The 581-nt window shown below is 55.9% G+C and overlaps 1 protein-coding gene across 1 annotated transcript in view; it reads left to right on the top strand.

The window, feature by feature from the left end:
* SMC1A (structural maintenance of chromosomes 1A) overlaps nucleotides 1-581 on the top strand; it is a 41,459-nt gene that overhangs the window by 32,012 nt on the left and 8,866 nt on the right. The window contains exons 25-26 of the mRNA XM_010857102.1: nucleotides 9-77; nucleotides 501-577. Coding sequence (XP_010855404.1) covers nucleotides 9-77; nucleotides 501-577 — 146 coding nt within the window. The remainder of the gene's footprint in view (nucleotides 1-8; nucleotides 78-500; nucleotides 578-581) is intronic.

Below are 581 nucleotides of genomic sequence, written 5' to 3'. Positions count from 1 at the left end.
ACTTCCAGGCCATCGTCATTTCTCTCAAGGAGGAGTTCTACACCAAGGCTGAGAGCCTCATTGGAGTCTACCCTGAGGTAGGGCGGGCCTGGCTCAGGAGCCAGCCCCCACTCCCTGCCTGACTCCCCAGGGCAGGAAGGGAAGGCTGCAGTGGAGGGGCACGGCGGGTGGGGGAGCATAGGGACTCAGTTCATGAACAGCCTTGTTGGAGCCCTGTCCTGGAGGCTTACCAGCCCAGCTGGGCAGGGCCATTGGATTTGGGGACAGGTAGAAAGGCAGGGCAGAGGCACCCAGACAGAGAAAAGAACAAAAGTACAGAAATAGGCAGGTAGAGAAGGCACATGGGACTGAGCAAATCTTCTCACACCCAGAGAACCAGAGCCTGGGCTTTGGGCAGGTATGTAGGGAGGAGGGTTTGAAGCTCCCCAGTCCTAGGGCACTAGACCCCTCTTAATTCTCTCCTTACAATTTTATTTTTCTTTTTCTCCCTCCTCCTTCAGCAAGGGGACTGTGTGATCAGCAAAGTCCTGACCTTCGACCTCACCAAGTACCCAGATGCCAACCCCAACCCCAATGAGCAG

This window comes from Bison bison, unplaced genomic scaffold (assembly GCF_000754665.1).
Source record: "Bison bison bison isolate TAMUID 2011002044 unplaced genomic scaffold, Bison_UMD1.0 scf7180017864376, whole genome shotgun sequence".
Classification (NCBI taxonomy): Eukaryota; Metazoa; Chordata; class Mammalia; order Artiodactyla; family Bovidae; genus Bison; species Bison bison.
Note: the sequence above shows the minus strand (reverse complement) of the source record. Positions and strands in the feature narration are given on the sequence as shown.